We start from the raw sequence: 18,608 nt of genomic DNA, 5'->3' as shown, positions 1-18,608 counted from the left end.
ACTGATTGGTAGCAGTTCTACAGGTTTCAGATAGGAGGTCTGTCCTCAGACACATGGAGTATTGAACCAGGGATCTTCTACATACAAAGTAGATGTGCTACCACTGAGCTTGATGAAGCTAATGCAGGGCTATGGAACCTGTGATCCTCCAGATGCTACTTGACTCAGAGTTCCAGTGACCCTAGGCCAGCATGTTCAGGGATTATGGGAAATATAGTCCAACAACATCTGGAAGTCCTGGTCTAGTAAAATGGAAATTTGCTCAGATATCTTGCTTTAAAATCTGAAAATTGCCCATTTTCATACATCAATTTTGAAAATGTATGGGCCAAAGTCTCCATCCCCATGCCCCATTCATTCCTATTCATGCAATTATGTTATTTTAAGCCAGCGGCTGCTGTCTCACCTGATGCAAGTTTGATTTCCAGGGCAGTGCGGATCAAGGCCATCAGTGTAGATGTGAAGTGGACGCTCAAGTCATCATTTGAGATTGGCATATTCATCCTTACCAAGCGCTGAGAGACAGACAGGCTTCTATCAATGCTGATCAACTTATTTCCCCTCCCCAAACCTCATACTCACCCACCCCACTTTCTAGTACTCAGTTTCATTCCTCCCCAGAGTAAGCTTGATTACCAAGAGCTGACATTCCACAATGCTAACTTTTCATATGCTGACGTAGGTAACAAGCCCCAGATGGGGAAAATAAATATCCACAATCTCCATAGGTTCCAATATTCCAACATCAGGGGAGGGGTGTTTCTAGGACTAAGGTGAAACTTTGAAGCTCCCTTGTTATTTTTGCTATGGGATACAGCATGCTGGTTAAGTAATTTTGTTATATTTATAGTATTGAAATATGCAATGCATATTATGTTTTTGTTTTGCTATGTTATTATGAAGTCATTTTTGTAGTGTTTGTTTGAAATGCATCCCTGTTTATTGTAAGCTGCTTGGAGCATGATTTCTTTTTTTGTGCGCAAAAGCAGCATACAAATAAAATGAATGTATGAATGAATTCTGAGCTTCACTTATGTATTGGAAACTCTCAGCTATAACCTAAATCTGTCTTTCTATACCTTAAAACCATCACACCCTGCATTTCCCTCCTTGGACAGAGTGACCAGCTCTTCTTTCTGTGTTTTAGTACTTCAAAAATGTCAGCATGGCAGCATTTTTTTTAAAATAATCTTTGGCCTAATAACATACAAAGAGTCCTGCAGGATCAAGCCAAAGACCCATCTTAGACTAGCTTTCTGCTTTCACAGTCGCCAGCTAGATGCCTCTGGGAAGACCATGAACAGGACTCTTCCCTGCTTGTTGTTTCCATCAACTGGTATCAAGAGACATACCTATTTTCTACATCTACTCTTGGAGATAGTATCATGGCTAGCAGCCATCAATAGTCTTATCATTCTTGCCATACAGGGTGCTTTTATGCAAGGTTTTATAGTCAATACGCCCCAACTTGAATCCTGGGAATTGTACATTGCCCAGGGCTTTCTGGGGATATGGAATAACTATTAAACAGAGGGGACTATTGCATTGGGGTGGGTGGTGCACTGCCCCGCTAGCTTCAGCCTGTCCTCAACCATGCCCCCAAATGCCTGCCTCTTTCCTTCCCTCCCTCCTCTGATGCCCTCTCACATCTCTGCCTCCCAAAGGCTTGCACAGCTGTGTGTTTCAGCAGCCCTGGCTACAAGCTCCCCAGGTGAAGGATGCCTTTGAGTCTAGCCAGGGGGTGGAGCAGTGGGAGGAGGCACCTCTCTTGGGGGCAGGCAGCTCAGAGACCAGGGGTGGCAGCTCCAACTGCCCAGAGGACTCCCAAGGAGAGGGGAGAAGAAAGAAGGCTGAGAGAACAATCCATAAGGGAGAGGGTTCGAAAGGGGGTGAGTGGCTGCCAGCTCTTCAGGCAAGGGGTGACATAACTGGGCTCCTGAGCCCCACAGGTGTGCAACAGAAAGAATGTAGTTGGTCAGGGGAGCCATGGACTCAGAAAGGTTGAAAACCTCTACATGAAACCATTGATAAACTATTGCCTGTACGAAGCATGTCCTCAAAGGTGCTATCTGGAAACTAGCGAACTGTCAGTGAGCTCTTGGGGAATAATTGCTGACAGAGAGGAAATAAGGCATGAAATGAGTGATAGTACTTCAGGAATAGCAGCCACCACCTTAGTCCATGAGAAACACACCTAGGCGCCAAAGCAATTCAAAACATGCTGGCTTGAATGCAAAGTAGTGCTAAATCTCTTGTAGTGCTAAGGATTTACATTTGTGCAACAGAACTTCCCCTGTGTGCCCCCTAAACCTGAACTGGGATTTCCCTTACCCCTCAGAGCACATTTGGAGAGTGCATAGGGTGGGTCTGGGAAAAGAAGAGAAAGTACCATTGCATTAATGGAATGAGGGCATCAGATACCACCTGTTAAATTCCAATTAAGCTCCCCCCAACACAGATCTAATTTGCCACCCACTTTTTGCTGTCGTCAGCACAGAAAATGTTAGCAGCAGAATCCTACCTTCTTTAATGCAGCCCCATGGTCCAAACTTACTCAGACAGTCCCACTGAATCCATTGCAGTGAGTGACAGGGAAAAAGAAAGGGGGGGAAATGCTTGGAAGTGAAAGAAAAGCCAGTGTGTGTGTGTGTGTATTTCTCTCAGGAGAGCTGTATCCTAATCCAGTTGGGGGGGCTTGGAAATGAGCATCAATTAGCCAGAAGGAAGCCTATATCCCCCCCCCAAACCTCAGAAGACCTGGTTTTTGTGTTGTTAGTAATCTGAGGTTGTTATTCAGATCCATGCAACTCCTGCCTGTGAATTTATCTACACTTACTTTTTGCCCTGCTCTGGCACTGTGGGTTAAACCACAGAGCCTAGGACTTGCCTATCAGAAGGTCAGCGGTTCGAATCCCCGCGACGGGGTGAGCTTCTGTTGCTCGGTCCCTGCTCCTGCCAACCTAGCAGTTCGAAAGCACGTCAAAATGCAAGTAGATAAATAGGTACCGCTCTGGCAGGAAGGTAAACGGCATTTCCATGTGCTGCTCTGGTTCGCCAGAAGCCGCTTAGTCATGCTGGCCACATGACCCGGAAGCTGTACGCCGGTTCCCTCAGCCAGTAAAGTGAGATGAGCGCTGCAACCCCAGAGTCGGCCACGACTGGACCTAATGGTCAGGGGTCCCTTTACCTTTACCTTTCCAGGCACAGGTTGTGCTTTAAAGTTCTAGGTCCAAGCACTCATTTTATTTGCCCCACAGCTTTCCTCACAAAACCCCAGTCTTTAAAGCTGAAGTGCAACAAACAGAATTTAGGGTTTTCTGCAGATTGTTGCTTGGACATGGAGCTTAAAAGTGGGGACTATGCCTGGAAAGTACAGAGGAAAGGTAAGTGTGGATAAGCCCTGCAAGAATGAGGAACTGCTGCATGTTTCACCCCATTGCCAGATTTTGTTTCTTATGGTAACTCACAAAAAGGACTGAAAGATGTGATCTAGGGAATCTTCTGCAACAGCTTTCTCTCTGTGTGTGATCAGAGCATTTTCTGAGATGGTTCAGATGGCAGTCAATGGAGCCCTAAAACTATAGCTGCTTTGCTGACATCTTGTGCTTTGGAAGGCAAGCAGGACAGAGGCTAACAAGTAAAATGTGTGTCTGCATAGGGAAAGCCCATTCATATTTCTACAATTCAAAAAAAGAGAAAAGATTGGTTCTCAGAAGGGAAGCTTCTTAAGTGCTCACTGTACATGTTTCCTTCCTGGCGTTTTCTCATCCATCCTTTATGGATGGATGTTGTGAGCAAGGGTCAGACTGAGTTTCTCTGCTAAGGGAACTTACTACTAAATGTGCATAAACTACTTGAAAGGGGTGGGGAAACATCCAGGTCTGTTCTCTCAAACCACACAAGACAAGAAATCTGGTTACACCTGCAAGCATCTTGTGGCTTAAAACCTGTAGCTCCCTAAATGTTTCATTGGGCTCCAACTCCCATCAATTCTAAGCACTGGCCATGCTAGCTGGGGCTGATGAGAACTGAGAGACCATCTCTGCCATAAAATCAGGTAAGCCACAAGGTCTGGTGTGAAATATTCCACCCCTTTCTCTGTCTGTTCGGCTTTTATTAAAATAGAAGTAAGTTACCAGCCCTCTTACTGAAGATATAAGGAGAAGTGTGCAGGCAATAGTCTACCCAATGGATCACTAATAAACTTCTTACTTCAATTCAAGGTTCCAGGTAAATGAAGGACAGTCTAGCTCCCCCATTTTCCATTTTATGTTTCCTGTCACTCCACATTCCCTGACTACTGAGGAATTTCAGTTATCATTGGGCTTGTGCTTAGTGGTGGTGTTTGCAGATGTGCCGTCTTAGGATGTTTTCCTTCATTTTTCCTTTACTTCTGAAAGCCTTAGTGTTCCTCAAGCATGCTGATGCCTCCATCATTGTTCCTCAGTGACCCCATTTTAGCTCTGACGAACATGTAAATTGCAGAAATCTTGCTCCTGTTTCCGATGGGATTCTCCAACATCCCTACCCCAGAACCCCTTTCATGCTTTTTCCTGCACACATGGATGTTGAGCATGTGGCATAAGACCACCCTCTTCTTAATGCAGTCAATACAGATTCTAATTTTAAAAATGGAACTATGCTACAGTGAGAAAGAGCCCTTTGGGAAGCCCCAGCACATCTCTGGGATGCAGCTCTCCTGTTACACCATAGAACAAAGCTGTAAATATATTACCGCATGCACACCAAGGCAAGCAAGATAAAGTGTCATGCATGACGACTCTGCAGGGATTGGCTCTTGCCAGATGTCGCGAGAATATACAAGCACAGAGAGGGATGGGGCAACAGAAGGAGGTATAAAGGGGGAGATTGTAGCTCTTAAAAAGGTCCTAGAAGAGAAAAGACCACCTAGGCATAGGAATGTGGTTGCTACAGAAAAAGATAGGGAGGAACCAGGATGGGGGAGACAAAACTCTGGATTGCAGCGTACTAGGTTTACTCAGCACAGACCCATTGAAATTTATGGCCCTAAATTAGCCATGCTTCTTCATTTCAATTGGTCTACTCTGAGTAAGGCTAACACTGACTATAAACTTCTGTGCTTGCTATCAAGGGATGGCTATTTGCACCTGCCTCACTTCATCCTCCAGCCCCAACAGCCTTTATAAGACAACAGTTTCCCACAGAAATCTGGGCCAAGGCGTATAGGATGGGTGGGGTACTGGTAGGTGCTACTGTTATTAGCTTTGGACCTACTTTTGGATCCAAAGTCTTGGGTATTTCTACTTGATCTTTTGGTGAGATGTATACTTGCTTTATGCTCACTTACATTTTAATGCAGGCTAAATGCATTGATTTTGTGTATTATTTTGCAGTGCTATACTTTTAAGAATTACGTTCATTATGGTACTACTGTATTTTGACAGGGTTGGTGAACCACTTTTGGGCACAGTTGTATCCTTTTTGACTCCACAGGCCAGATCTTAATCTTGTAGGACAAAATTGACAGGAGGGTATGGTTGCCCACCTGTCAGTCATCTGATTTCACTTTGAATGAAAACTGTGTAGTGCTTTAAAGGGCCTGAGGCTTCAAGATTACTACCAATCAGCCAATGAGCAGGACAGCTGAACTCTACTTTCTGCACATGTTCTATTGGGACCTTGCTCATTCAGCTGATTCAGCAGGGTTTCAAATCGGGCCCATGAAACCATTTCCCCCAAACTCCGCCTGCTGACAGTGACATGACTGCCAATGCACAGCCAGAAGCCTTAAAGGGCTCTGAGCTTTCAAGGCCATTTACATTACTCTGCTCCTTAGTGTTGTGGCCCCAGGGTCTAACAATGCTCAGAAGAGTGTGAAGTCTAGGCTGCTCTATGTAGGTGCTGTTTTCTGCCATCACCCTCCTGCAGCATCTCCATCTTCCCAATCTCTCAGAAGTCAATGGATGCAAAATTGTGCAAGGGTTGATTGAAAAAGAAGAGTCAATTTCCCCTAGGGAAGCAGGACAAACTGCAATTGACAGCCTACATAAGCTTTAGCTCCCTGCTGAGACAACGTCCTGCTATAGCTACAATACAGCCAGTGGGTCCCACTGGGAGCTGTCCATGGTCCTGAATTCACTGACTTCTGTTAAAGATTCACTAAGATTTTGCCTGACTTGACCTGAGTGTTTCTTCCAGAAGAAATTCAGCTTTCACTGCACCTGCTTCTCCTGTGAGCCTAAAGCCCTGAACAGGGTACAGGTTTTATGAGCCTCTCAATAGTATGATGTACTTAGATAGTGGCCATGGTAAGAAGGAGTTACTGAATGAATGCAACTGGCATCCTAGGCAACTGAATCTTGCTTATCCTGGGTTCATCAATGTAAATTCATCGGTGTCTTGCTTGCCTTCTCACTGCGTTCTTGCCTGCAAAATTGAGAGGCAAGAAACTATCATACAACTGAGCACAATCCACTTTCTGATTGATTAAATCCTTGTCTGGAGCAAATTAAAATGCATTAGTGAGTTCACTGAGCTCAAGTGAGCCAATGATTCTATAGCATTTATTTCTTAAGAGTGTATTTAAGGAAGCTTTTAAGGTGTCACCTATGTTTAATTTACTCTCTCCTTCAGAACCACCTCTTCTAATTAGCAATGAGTTAATTAAGTTAAAACTCTACACTGATCCTTATCCAGAAATGTAAAATATTGGTCAGTCTCTTAAAATAGAATGCTTGGTCATATAATTTTAAAGCTTCTATGCATTTTGGTCTATTATATAATTGCATTCAGATTTGCATAAATTTATTTTATATTATTTTATATTAATATTTATTAAAAGAGGGGCAATTGTAATTTATTATTATTATTTTAAAATTGTATACTGCCCTATACCCACAGGTATCAGGGTGGTTCACGACATAAAAACACAATATAAAAATACAAAATACATAATAAAAACAAAATAAAAATTACAACCCAGTAATCCCCCCTGCCCAACACATTTTAAAATGGCATTGGATGTCAATCAGCTAGAGGCTTGGTCAAAGATGGACTTTGCATTTTAAGTTTGTTTTTGTTGCATATAGTTGTATTTGGAGCTAAGTTTTATTTGTGTTACCTTGTGTTGCTTCCATAATGTTAACCTTTTGTTTTGTGATGGTCTGATGACTAAATACAAATAAACAAACCTGATCTGATCTGAATAGACTGTTGCAGAAAGGCAATGCAAAAGTTTGCAGCTGTTTTGTTAACATGGGAATCTCTTACTCTGCTTGCACTGGAACAAAGGTGAATCACTGTTTCTGTAGTTACTGGAGGATTGTTTTACATCCATACTCTCTAGGAACAAATTTTCTCTGCAGGAAATAATTTCCCTTCCACAAAGAGGATCATGTTCATTTAAGACAAAGATCCCATTCTGTATGGACTTAGGTCCTGCAGGGGAAGCGGTAGCAATCAGCAGAGTTTATTCCAGTCAATTCAGGACCCCGGGCAGCTCCCAGTAGGTCTTCCTAGTTGAGCTGTAGAATATGTTGTCCCAGCAAAGGGCCAGACACGTGAAGGTTTAAGAAGGTTTGCAGCACTTTTCTTTCTAGTGGCTCAATCGCCTGCAAGAACTATCTACAATCCTTAAAGGATTTGTAGCTGAATCTTCAGTTCCATGCACCTGTGTGTTTGAGAAGCTGGAGAAGCTGCAGGGATGTCACTCCCAGAGTTTGATGGGTGAACCCCATCCTCAGGCAGGTACAATGGGTGTACCAGGGTTGAACACATCTACTGCTTTGACTTGAATGTATTAATACAGAAAGTAGTGCCATGGAAAATCAGTTCTCAATCTACATAGCAGGGGTAGATGATCAAGTAATCTCCGTATGTTTTGGACTACAACTCCAGAGACCATGCTGTCTTGGGCTGATGGAAATGGTAGCCCAACACACCCGGAGGACACAGCTTGTCTATCCCTGCATTCCAGATGCAGTGCCTTTCCCTTGCATTCTGAAGTGGTACAGTCCTAGGAGAACTGTTTCACATGCTTTTTCTGAAGAAACATGTTGGCTTTCAGTGGACACAGAGCTGGAGGCAATGCACCCTAAGGATTTGTTAAGTCTAAGCACATGTTGCCATGAAGACAGCCTTGTTTAGGAATAATTGGTCTCTTACTTGATGCAGACAGAAAAGGAAGGGGAAAGGTAGAATCCAAAAAATGAACCAGGATATAAATATATTTATGGACAGGTAGAAACTCAGCTAGCTAGAAAGGTGTAATGGGCACCACAGCTGTAATGATTTAGTCAGAGATGCAGAATGTTTCAAACTAGAACAGGGGTGTCAAACTCAAATGGATTTAAATGGCTTCATTTCTTAACCCACAGGAGCCCGGAGACTCACCCATAAATTCCCCTTCCCATAAAATATTAAATTTACATTCTCTCTCCCTCCTTGCCATCTTGCATAAGAGGCACCAATAGAGGTGGACTTCCAGGTCTCTTAAAGGGAAGGTGACAGATTGATAGGAGAACACTGAGTCAAACCATGGGAACATAGGAAACTGCCTTGTACTCAGTGAGACCACTGGTTCAGATAACTCATTATAGTCTACACTGAACTGGCAGCTACTCTCTAGAGTTTCAAGCTTGGTGTCTCTCCCAGCTCTACCTGGAGACACAGTGGATTGAACATGGGGCTTTCTGCATGCAAGACAAATGCACTAAAATTGGTCCATCTAGCTCAGAATTTTCTATCCTGATTGGTAATGAGTCTACAGAATTTCAGAGGGGAGTCTGTCTCAGACCTACCTGGAGGTGCCAAGGAGTGAACCTAGGATGTTCTGTATTATCCTACCAATAAGCTATGGCCCCTCCACCAGTAACACTTTGGTGGAGCATGAACCCCTTTTAAATGTTCAGCCTTCGAGCACTTGGATTTGAGTACACAAACTCTCCAAAGCCCCTACCTGAACTCTGCATGCCTATGGGGGCACTTAGAATCTGCCTGCTGCTTGAACCCAAAGGACCAAGTAGGAGATCCAGTTATAGGACCCTATGGGCACAGCTCCACATTTCTGAAAGCCGTGTGATGGCAGTGGAGGTTGCCCAATTAAGGCGAGTGAGGCAGTGCCACCACTAAACTCAATCTGCCCTCAGATGGCCTCCATCTACCTGCCTTCTTAATTACAATCAGCCAAAGCGGTGGCTATTACTGCCAGCTTCCACCTCCTCAGTCTCAGTTTTGTCCTTGTAGAACTCAGCAAAGAGGAGGATGGGGGAAAGGCCACAATTAGTTGGCTTTGCCTATTATTGACTTTGGCTCAACCAACCATCTTCTCTGACTCCACCTGCCACTGATCTCACTGCCTTCCACCCTACCAGTCCCAATTAGCACCAGCCTCTGCTGCCAGTGTGTTTCCTGTCCCAGTAGCCTCTTTGTTGTACAGCTGCTGTGGGCTGGGCCATGTGTTGGACACCCCTGAACTAGGGAGATTATGAAGCATCTGAAATAGCTTAGAAGACACCACAAATACTACAGGAAATGGAGGCAGTTCAGCCTTAGCAACAACAGAACAGATGGCACTGGTTGTCTGGTCTAACCTTATAGGCAACGCGAGCTGGGCATTTCTTTCCCAGTCCAAGTGGTGGGGACATGTGTCTCAGCATCTCATACATGTCCGTGTAACTGATACGCCCACTTGGAACCAGAGAGATAGAAAGAGAGGGAGAGAAAGAAGCAGAAGCCAGAAGATGGGGAGGGAATCACAGGTGGGGGAAGAACCAAGTTAGAGCCAAGTGTCAAACAGAGGGGAGGGGGACCAGGGATGAAGTGGAAAGCAGACAAGAGAGGAAGAGAGAAGGAGAGAGATCTGATTAATTAGATTGTTTTCAGGGAGTAGAAACAAAACAAAGGGAGGTTAATAACAAAGAGGAGGGTTAAATCAGATGGTTTCTTTTCCAATTTCATCTCTTTGAGCTGGGGTAGCCAACCTGGTGCCCTCTAGCCATTGTCAGACTATAGCTGCCATCAGCTGCAGCCAGCATGGGAGTTGGAGTCCAGCATCAGCTGGAGAGCACCACCTTGGCTATCCCTGTCACTGAGCATCTCTCTTTCCATGTGCTCATCGTCTTCTCTTTTTTCTTTTTTCTTAAAAAAAGAGAGGTTCAAATCCCTGCGGTAGCAGTACAGAATGATTGAGTGTGGACAAAAGCAGGTGGGAAGGAAAGAGGTTTGAAACCATGGGTGGGAGGGGGAGCATTCCCATATATTCTGAAACAGGTGGTTGTGCAGGTGTCAAGGGGCTGTACTCATCATGCCGAGGAGAAGCGATACACAGCATTATGGGACAGTCAGGCATGGCTTTAATAAAATGGTTCTCCTTTCCTGGGCAGGCTTTTGTTGCTTAGATTGGAAGCGAGGCTAATAATGGGTAAAATGGAGGCAAAAATAAGGAAGATCTCCACTTTCAATAACACAAGGCTGGCATCAGACTTCAGAGGGACCTTGGCATACTGACAACAATGCCCCCACCTCCCAATGTCCCTGCCAACCAAAGCAGGGACCAGCGCTGCTTGTGATGGTGGATGCCACATAGTTTCTCAGCCTTGGGCAACAACTGCACTCCTCACCTTCCACTGGATCCCCAGACTTTTTTCAGCCCTGTCCATAGAGCCAAGAAACAGATTTCAGAGATTGATAGGCCAGGACATTACATTTGGGGACACCTAAATGGACAAGCAGGGACGCGGGTGGCACTGTGGTCTAAACCACAGAGCCCAGGGCTTGCCGATCAGAAGGTCGGTGGTTCAAATCCCTGCAATGGGGTGAGCTCCCGTTGCTCGGTCCCTGCTCCTGCCAACCTAGCAGTTCGAAAGCACATCAAAGTGCAAGTAGATAAATAGGTACCGCTCCGGCGGGAAGGTAAACGGCATTTCCGTGCGCTGCTCTGGTTTCACCAGAAGTGGCTTAGTCATGCTGGCCACATGGCATGCTGTCTGCGGACAAATGCTGGCTCCCTTGGCCAGAAAGCGAGATGAGCACCTCAACTCCAGAGTCGTCCGCGACTGGACTTAATGGTTTTTTTGCTGCTGCATCACACTGTTGACTCATGTTAAACTTGTGGTCCACTATGACTCCTAGATTCTTTTCACATGTACTGCTAGTAAACCAGGTGTCCCCCATCCTATATTTGTGCATCTGATTATTCCTGCCTAAGGATAGACCCATACTTTGGTCCCTATTGAAATTCATTTTGTTACTTTTGGCCCTCAAATCTGTTAAGGTCATCTTGAATCCACATTCTATTTGCTAGCCCAGCCTGGCACCATCTGTAAATTTGATGAGCACCTCCTCAATCAATTAACTCAAAACTTTTGGAATGCGGTAGCCTGCCCCCAACTCCTCCCACCCCTGTTCTGGAGAAGGGAACCTTTTCAAAGCTGACTGTCTCATAAAGCTGCCCATGTCCAGGCAAGTGTGCATCATTGTGTGTCAGGAGAGATGCTAGATGGTAAAGGGTAAGATCAAAGGGTGGGGGTGGGGCTTGTCAATCATTCTTGTTCAGGCAAAGGGGTTAGTTCAGTCCAGTTTATTCTTCTTTTTCTTTGCCTTTGCAATTCAAGTTTGTTTGTTTGTTTTTATCAAATTAAAGGTTCAAATTCAAGGCAAACAAATAGAGGAGAAATATACTGGAAGGGTTTCCCCCCGCTGAAATGCCAAACCTTGTATGCCACCCTGTGAGGGCATTTCCTTCCTAAGCCCAGAGGTGGAGCAATAGCTCGCAACAAACTGTACATCTCCTTATAATGTATCCGGCAACTGGAAAGGAAAAAAAATCATGAGTTATGACCAAAAGGGGGGGGGGGAGAGAAATATATGGAAGAGAGATGGCTCCATTCCAGAGCCTCCTGACGTCACCCCCCCCCCCAAAAAAAAATAGAAGAAAGAATGGGAGAGTTGTGTTCAATTTCAGAGTCTCCAGATTTCCTTTACAACAAGCTGTGGAGGGAAATATTTCAGCAGCAGTGGAAGATAGACATAGGACTGCACGATGCCATCCACTCAGAAGCAGCCCTATTGAATTCACCCAATCCCTAGAAGAATTTTAAAAACATCCTCAGTTGTAAATTAATTATTAAAACAATAAAGGGAAAATGTGTTGGTTTTTTTAATGAATACAAAAAAGGCACACTGGAACAGAGCAAGCTGCCTTGTACTGAGTCAGGCCACTGGTCCATCTTGCGCAGTGTTGCCTACTCTGGCTGGCAGCTGCTCTCCAGGACTGCAGATAGGGATCTCTCCCAGCCCTACCTGGAGATGTCAGGGATGGAACCCAGCTTCTTCTGCAAGCAAAGCAAATGCACTACTACTGAGCAATGGCCCTTCAAACTGTCTGAGGCACAGGAAAGAGTCAATCATGACAGGTAAATCAGGGACTGTAGCTTTGTTTTCCAGGCCTGCAGGTTTTGCAGTTCACTTCCATGGTGCTTGTGTTCTGCCTCCACTGTCAGGGGCAGTTTGCTTCTGAATGCCTGCTGTTGGGAATCAAAAGGGTGCTGTTGCACTCATGTTCTACTTGGGGCTTATTATTTGGGCATCTGGTGGGTCTCTGTGAGAACACAATGATGGACAAGGTGGGCCATTGGCCTGATCCTTCAGCCAGGCTAATCTGGTGTTCTTATGGCTTAAACCAGTTAACAAAACATGAAAATGGAGTGATGTGAATGTTAGGGAAGTGCAAAAAAAGAAGTCCCTGAGTTGTCAAAAAACTGACTTGCTAGGATAGAGGTGGGGAACCTCTGACCCTCCCCCCCAAAAAATGACTACAATTCGCATCAACCTCAGCCAGCATGGGTAATAATCTGAGATGGTAGGAGTTGAAGTTTGGCAACATCTGTGGGTTCCCCATCTCTACAGCAAGAAATTATAGTGAAGACTAACATTTAGAAGGTAGCATCCACCAGGGCTCATATTACATTCTTGAGTAGCTGTCATAAGCAAGAGCAACTCTTGGAATCACAGCAGCGTGGATTTGGATGGGGTCTTTGGGAGTCATCTAGTTCACGCTCCCTGCTCAATAATGCAGGGTGAAGCTGTATTAACCCTGACAGATGACCATCCAGCCTCTGCTGAACCTCCATCTCATGCATGGGACTATTTTGGTATGTCTGTTGCTATTTGGTTATATAACAGTGGGAGTCCGACCCTGAAGACTGGAAATAAAAGGAATAATGTGGTGTCTCTGGACTGTACCACGGCATTGTACAGGTGGGAGTGGGGCGGTAATGGAAGTGGGTGGGTGGGTGGGTGGGTGCACGCGTGCACGCACACATGCACGCACGCCCATGCAGTAAGGTGAGCCTCTACCTCCAATTTGAAATGGTATAGTCCAAGCACAGAACTCTTATGATTCCAAGGGTTGTTTGGGGGAGGCAGTGTAGTTTGAAATCTGTTTATAATTATGGTCAAAAGTCCTCATATGATACTGTCTGCATGGAAATGAACTGCAAAACACCCAATAATGGGAGCATCGAATGCCAGCCCTACTCAGAGTAAACCCACTGACATTAATAAACTTGACTAGCTTAGGTCTATTAATTTCAATGGATATACTCAAAGTCGTTGGATACAACCTAGTGGATTTTATCCAATGATAGTCCGACTCAGAGTAGACCCATTGAAATAAATGAACCTAAGTGGCCCTTGCCCACTAATTTCAGTGGGTCTATTGAGTACAATTAACATTGGCTACAACTCATAATCATTCCATCTGTGGATTGTGTTATCACCTGTGAGATGGGCAACTTCCCATGCCAGTTCAGTAACCATCACAATTCACCTGGCAGCTGAGAAGATAACCAGCATGCATTTCGTTTCTTTTTTTAAATAAAAGGGGGGAGGATCTATCCTTTAATACTAGACATCTCCAACCTGATGCCCTCCAGAGGTTTTGGACTACAATTCCCATCGGCCACAGTCAGCATGACTGGCAGTTGGGGATGATGAAAGTCATCATTCAGAATACCTGGAAGGGGCCCAGTAATATTCTGAAAAGGGGGAGGGGGAGAAGCAGAGGGGAGGGGGAGAGAGATAAGGAGGGAGGGAGAGAACCCAAGTAATAGCCTTATATTCTTCTCAGAACAGAACAAGTTCAAATACAATTCTTTTAAGTCCAGAAACTGACAACCGGAAGATGGCATTATTAAAAGATCAAAATGTTATTAGATCAACCCACCTCACACAGAAAACATTTAAAGTAGAGGCAAAAAGGCATTTCATCACATTTCTAGAAACATCATTAGCTTGATTTCTCTTTGTTTTAGTTCTTAAGCTTCTTTCCACATCAGCAGAAAGGAAGTTTGTGGATCTATGCATTGCTGTTATTCTCCCTGGTCCCATAAAATTGACTTCCCATGTCTACTTACCTCTCCATTGATTTCCACCTGTGAGTGGAGTCAGACAACCATATTATTCATGTGATCATTGCAAGTAGTGCACCCTTGCAATTAACAGCTCACCTGGGAGATTACCTGGAATTCTATCCAGAGGGAGTGAGCAGGCTGGTGGAGGAAGGAGAGACTGCCTTGACCCCTGCTTGCCAATCTCATTAGCTGCTATGCTGGACCCAGAGGAAGTGGTTAGCACCCTCCCACACTGAGCACAGAAATGTAGCAATCTTCCTTTCCTCCATCAGTCTACTTCGTAGAAGACACATCCTGGCTACCAGGGAGGGGACTTCTGGAGCCTATGAGCCTCTTAGATAGGGATGAACTTACCGGTCAATTTAAGTTTCCCTCTCATTTTTCTAATTTCAATTTGTTTTGCATTTCCGCAGCATCTATCAATTATTTAGTTCTATTTTATTTTAAATCCTCCGAAAATTCATCAGCATTATAGTGCTAATTTTCTTACTAAACTCATTTTTGTCTGCAGTTTTGACTATTATATGCATTTTTGCAAGTAATGCATATTATATGTTTTATTCACCAATATATGCATTTTCATGCACACTTTACTGTAATATGTACATTTTTGTGACACGTTGTTTGGTTGGGAAACTGCATTGCAAAATTCAGAGAACTGCAATTTTTGGAAGAAGAGCTGTTTTGGTCCATGTGTTGCTTCAAGAGCTGCAAATTTGGTAGTTTCTTATGAAGATACAAATTAAATTGAATTCCTCCCCCATCCCTATTATTAGGTTTGGATAAATATGCTGACTTGTAACTTCTGGGGCCTGATTTACAAGACTATATTAGCAGGCAATGAGTTTGTTGCATTTTAAATATTTAATTGCATCAATATTCTCATTGACATAGGTCAAGTTATCATCAGTACTCAAATTATTGGGGTAGGGAGATAGAGATGCCCTTAATGAAATCCACAAACTAATCTGTTGGTTCCTTCATTTTCAGTCCTGCCCACTGCATGCCCTCTAAGATGGTTAGTGAAGGCAGCCTTTAAAAAAAGGAACATAGGAGAAGCCCTAATGGAACAGACCAGCAGTGCATCGAGTCCATCATTCTGTTCTCACAGTCACCAACCAGCTGCCCCAATGGGAAGCTCACCAGCAGCACCGGAGTGCAACAGTGCTCTTCCTATCAGCATATGGCATTCAGAAGCATTAAAAGAGTGTTATGCTCATCCTCCCCCCATAATTTGAGCACTTCTTTTAATCTCTGAAAATGTCAGTGGCAAGAGGACTGAGGGGGTGAGATGATTAATGGGTGAACTCAAAATGCACAGATTACCCTGATGTGTGAGAATAGATAAATTTATTGAAATGCTGCTGTGATTATTAATACTCAGCATGGGTTTCTCAAAAATAAGCCATGCCCAACCAATCTCATTTCTTTTTTTTTTGAGGAAATTACAAGCTTGGTGGATCAAGGGAATGCTGTGGACATAGTGTATCTTGATTTCAGTAAGACATTTGACAAAGTCCCTCATGATATTCTTGAAAGGAAGCTGGTAAGATGAAGGAATTAAGGAGATGCTCATCAATTTTGCAGATGACACCAAAGTGGGAGCAGTAGTTAATGCCACAGAAGGCAAAATCAGAGTTCAAAATGATCTTGATGGCTTAGAGAACTGGGCGCAAGCTAACAAAATGAATTTCAGTATAGACAAAGATGAGGTTCTGCAGTTAGACAGGAAGAACCAGAAGCACAAATATACGATAGGGGACATCTGGCTTACTAGTGAAAAGGATCTAGGGGTCTTGGTGGACCACAAGCTTAACATGAGTCAACAGTTTGATGCAGCAACAAAGAAAGCTAATGCTATTCAAGGCTGCACCAACAGAAGTATGGTGTCCAGATCAAGGGAAGTAATAGTACCACTTTGTTCTACCTTGGTCAGATGACACTGTGTGGAATACTGTGTCCAGCTTTCGGTACCACAATTTAGGAAGGATGTGGACAAGCTGGAATGTGTGCAGAGGAGGGCAACTAAGATGATCAAGGGTCTAGAAGTCTAACCTTATGAAGAACGGTAGAAGGAGCTGGGTATGTTTAGCTTGGAAAATAGGAGACTGGGAGGAGATATGATAGCCATCTTCAAATATCTTAAGGGCTGTCACATGGAAGAGGGAACAAATTTTCTCTTGCTCTGGAGGGTAGGACTTGAACCAATGGCTTCAAGTTACAAGAAAGGAGATTCTGACTAAACATACAGAAAAACTTTCTGACAGTAAGAGCAGTTTGACAGTGGAACAGTCTCCCTTGGGAGGTTGTGGACTCTCCTTCCTTGGAGGTTTATAAGTGGAGGTTGGATGGTCATCGGTCATGGATGCTTTAGCTGAGATTCCTGCTTTGCTGGGGATTGGACTAGATGACCCGTAGGTCACTTCCAACTCTACTATTCTATTATTTTAAGGTGCGCTTGCAAGAGCATACGTACCAGGCTGCAGGGTCGTACTCAGCCCAGACGCGGATAAACTCATCAAGATGGTGGGGTCCTAGGATGGAAGAGTCTCGTGTCAAGTACTCAAAGTTGTCCATAATTACAGCCACAAACAGGTTCAACATCTGCAAAGGGGAAGGTGAGGGAGATGAAATTGGGGGTGGGAAGGAGGAAAGACATTAGCTTCTCTTATTAAGGAATCAATGCAAAAACAAAAGGATAACTCAAAAAGGAAGGAGTATAAATAAACTATTGTTGTTGTTGAAGAGAAAAAGGCAGAGTCTGAAGTGTCAAATGCAGAAATCTGTGGACACATTCGCTCATACATTGAAAATGCTATATCACTTTAAACAGTCATGACTCATCCCAATTTTTTGGGGGGGGGGGCCTGTAGTTTGCTAGCGGTGCTGAGAGTTCTAAGGAGGCCCCAATTCCCCTCACAGAGCTACAATTCGCAGAGTTCCCCGGGGAAAGGGGGGTTGAAATTGTAGGGAATAGGGGCGTCCTAACACCCTTAACAAACTACAATTTCCAGTATTCTTTGGGGGAACCATGACTTTTAAAAGTGGTTCCATAGTGTTTTCAATGTATGGTGTGAATGTGTCCCGAGTCGCCTTTCAATGCCTTTCACACGCTTTTGCCCAACTGGGAAGCATCCTTGAACACATCCTTGAATATTGCTAAGCCCCCTTGCTTGCCTGGATGGAGAGAGAGATACGAGGTGTGCATACATAGAAACCACTGAGTTTGTGCTGCTGGAACGCAACCTACTGGTGGGTGGAAAGGTTGTCCTGTCCATTGCTGCACCCACTTCTTGCCTCTGACCCTCCCCGCTACTAGCGTGCAACCCCTGGAAAGCAGTACTCTGGCTGATAAAGGTTATCCCTCTTCTGAGCTACAGTGAAAAGGGGGTTTATCCATTTCCTTGTCCGTATTGTTCTATGGCTTTGCTGAATTCTGCTCTACATCCTGCCCAGAGCCACGCTGGGAACATTTTACTGACTGACGAAATAACCGCCATCTCCCACTCCATGAACAAAAGCCAGCCAGACTGGTCATTGAATGCTACTTCAATACTGCCAATGGGTCATCCTCCTCCACTCAGCCTAAGGACAGTAGGCTAGTTTAAGTGGCAGGGAGCTGCTTGAATGATACACACAACACTGTTCTCTAGCAATTAGCCACTGGTAACTGCCTCCCAACATGTTGGAACATTATGCAACTGTCACCACAATCTGCCTAACGGTAGGGCTGGCTACAATATAACTCCTCTCAAATTTCAGTTTAACTAGGAGAATTGCATTTTTTTAAAAAAAAATCATTCCAGAATTGGGGCATGTGCAGAGTGCTGCAGCTTTCATGTTGATAGGACACTGCAAAAAAGAAGAAGCTGATTTGATATGATAGCATGTCTGTCTGGCTGCATTGAAACATTCCTTAATCAGTGATACTACCTGCACATTGGTGAAACATCGCACAGAAAGAAACTAGATAGTTTCTTTGTGGTGTGCTGTTTCACCAATATGGCAGAGTGTCACTGATTAAAGGATGCAGTGATGCAGCCAGTGCTTTTCTTCTAGAAAAATAGGTGCCACCACTCACCATGAAGTTGTTAATGTAAGTGCCACACTTTTAAAAAACAAGAAAAAGAGTACTGGGTACCATAGAATATCCCCCAGAAAAAAACCTCCACTACATATAACCATAAATACTTATTTACCCTGGCTTTTGATACT

General features: G+C 44.2%; 1 protein-coding gene across 11 annotated transcripts in view; it reads right to left on the bottom strand.

Moving 5' to 3' along the window:
* CACNA1B (calcium voltage-gated channel subunit alpha1 B) overlaps positions 1–18,608 on the bottom strand; it is a 325,506-nt gene that overhangs the window by 18,964 nt on the left and 287,934 nt on the right. For all 11 annotated transcript variants that reach the window (XM_083485649.1, XM_083485651.1, XM_083485652.1 and 8 more), the window contains 3 exons: positions 16,870–16,997; positions 9,573–9,669; positions 407–515 (listed from right to left, as the gene is read on the bottom strand). In XM_083485649.1, the coding sequence (XP_083341775.1) occupies positions 407–515; positions 9,573–9,669; positions 16,870–16,997 (334 nt within the window). The remainder of the gene's footprint in view (positions 1–406; positions 516–9,572; positions 9,670–16,869; positions 16,998–18,608) is intronic.

Source organism: Podarcis liolepis (assembly GCF_965112155.1).
Source record: "Podarcis liolepis genome assembly, chromosome: Z".
Taxonomy (NCBI): domain Eukaryota; kingdom Metazoa; phylum Chordata; class Lepidosauria; order Squamata; family Lacertidae; genus Podarcis; species Podarcis liolepis.
The sequence above is the reverse complement of the archived record's forward strand: the minus strand, read 5'-3'. Positions and strand labels throughout refer to the sequence as shown.